General features: G+C 44.1%; 1 protein-coding gene across 1 annotated transcript in view; it reads left to right on the top strand.

Moving 5' to 3' along the window:
- LOC101845014 (tubulointerstitial nephritis antigen-like) overlaps nt 1-1957 on the top strand; it is a gene marked incomplete at its 5' end in the record, with an annotated part of 63484 nt that overhangs the window by 56092 nt on the left and 5435 nt on the right. The window contains 1 exon segment of the mRNA XM_013085038.2: nt 157-316. Coding sequence (XP_012940492.1) covers nt 157-316 — 160 coding nt within the window.

Genomic DNA, 1957 nt, shown 5'->3' with positions numbered 1-1957 from the left:
CACACACACACACACACACACACGCATACACAAACACATACACAAACACACACACATACACGTATTAAATCGTTCACGAATTCTGAAGCTATGCAGTATTTGAACAATCGAGCTGACGAGCCATCTAATGCTCCTTCCTCCCGGTACGTTTCCCAGCGTTGTGACCGAGGAGTGCTACCCCTACACAAGTGGGCTCACTGATAGTGCCGGGCAGTGCCTTGTCTCTCCCAAGCAGAAGAGCGGGGCGTGTCCCAGCGGCATTATGTACAAACGCAAAAGATACAAGGCCACGCCCCCCTACAGGATCCGACCAGTTGTGAGTGTTTACTTAATTCCCTATTTATTTTATTTCTTCTAGTGATAGTCTTAAGGGGTCTATTGGCATACTCGTATGATGACCCTTTTATATTCGACAAAAAGAGTAAAGATATTAAGTTATACTAATAAATGCATTTACGTTCCTTTCTATGTTCTTGGCCAATGCTGCAACATTGATTAATTTACATACTTGCGTTGTTGTAGTGACGTCATAATTATCTGACATCAATTCGATCATTAAGAAGGTGTTAGTGAGAAATTTTACAAGAGAAGGTCGAGGCTCGTGACTTTGCGTAATAACGGAAAGATTTATGTAAACACACTCATCTGGACTACGTCTCGCTAGAATAATAACAGCCGGAATGAAGCAGCAGGGGCTGGCGAGGTGTATTATTAATTTGCTGGCCATGGCAGTGATCGAGAACGACCCATGGGCATTACACAACAGCTACAATCCGTATGACGCGAGTCCTCTTTATGAAGCCAGTATCTTGTTGTTACATCGTTCAGCGGTCATCGTCCGTACGACTTTTAAGCACCACCCCTCCCCCCCCTCGTTCCACACCACTACCTTCACCACCGACTCTTTCTCACCTTCCGGTGGGAACACCCACCAGACAGAAATTATTAGTCGTGGAGAGGAGAAGGGAGGGAGAAAAGAACTCAGGGGCGTTAATTCGGATAATGAAGCGTATATTATGGTAACAGGTAGCAGTTATTGCCCTTGCAATCCATCGCCTTGCCTGGAAACTTAGGCTAATTAGAGCGTCCTATGTGTGGGCAATGAATGAGTCTTATGTGTTATTAATTAATGAGTCCTGTTTGTTGTTAAAGAACAGACAATTGGGAATGTTATTTTATGGCTTTTTAAATTTAAAGGCTAAGAAAAGTGCAGTGGTTATGCCTTTAGGGATGTATGTCTGTGTATGTATATGGGAAGGGTTGGGGAGGGGGATGGGGAGCTAATCTGCTGCTCTGCTAATAGTCTGAGTTGAATGGATTAGACTTTTTACATCGTATTGCGCAAGTTTTAGTAACGAATGTGCGTACACAATAGAAACAATAGTCTGAGGCTCGCTACTCCGCTCGGCTACTTATGGCAGCTTCACCTCCGTCTCCTCCATTACTCCAGCCACATCAACCATCAGCACACCGACCGCAAAAGTCATCGCCACCTCTATCACCACTATTGCAACAACCATCACCACCACTGCCACTGCCACTGCTATCCCATACCACTACATCATCATCATCATCATCATCATCATCATCATCATCATCATCATCATCATCATCATCATCACCGTCATCATCATCATCATCATCAGTTTTCCTAGCGAGACTGTGGTCGGACCATCATTGGAACTTGAGATGGTATCAGAATTTTGTGAATGAAGAGCTCAACCCACGTTATCGAAGATGCAGCCTTGAAAAGGAGGGTGTCAAACATATGTTTGGAACAATGGCAATTCGATTGGAGTTATTTGGACGAGTGGAAGTGCCTCTGAGTTTAATGACAATGGAGCCGAAAAAGAGCCTCGCTCTCGCTCGAATATTTTTTCGTGGAGTCCACCAGGCTCAATAAGGAAATAAAAAAAAGTCACCATCATCAGCATCATCAGCATCATCATCATCATCA

The sequence above is a fragment of the Aplysia californica genome, unplaced genomic scaffold (genome assembly GCF_000002075.1).
Source record: "Aplysia californica isolate F4 #8 unplaced genomic scaffold, AplCal3.0 scaffold00337, whole genome shotgun sequence".
Classification (NCBI taxonomy): domain Eukaryota; kingdom Metazoa; phylum Mollusca; class Gastropoda; order Aplysiida; family Aplysiidae; genus Aplysia; species Aplysia californica.
The sequence above is the reverse complement of the archived record's forward strand: the minus strand, read 5'-3'. Positions and strand labels throughout refer to the sequence as shown.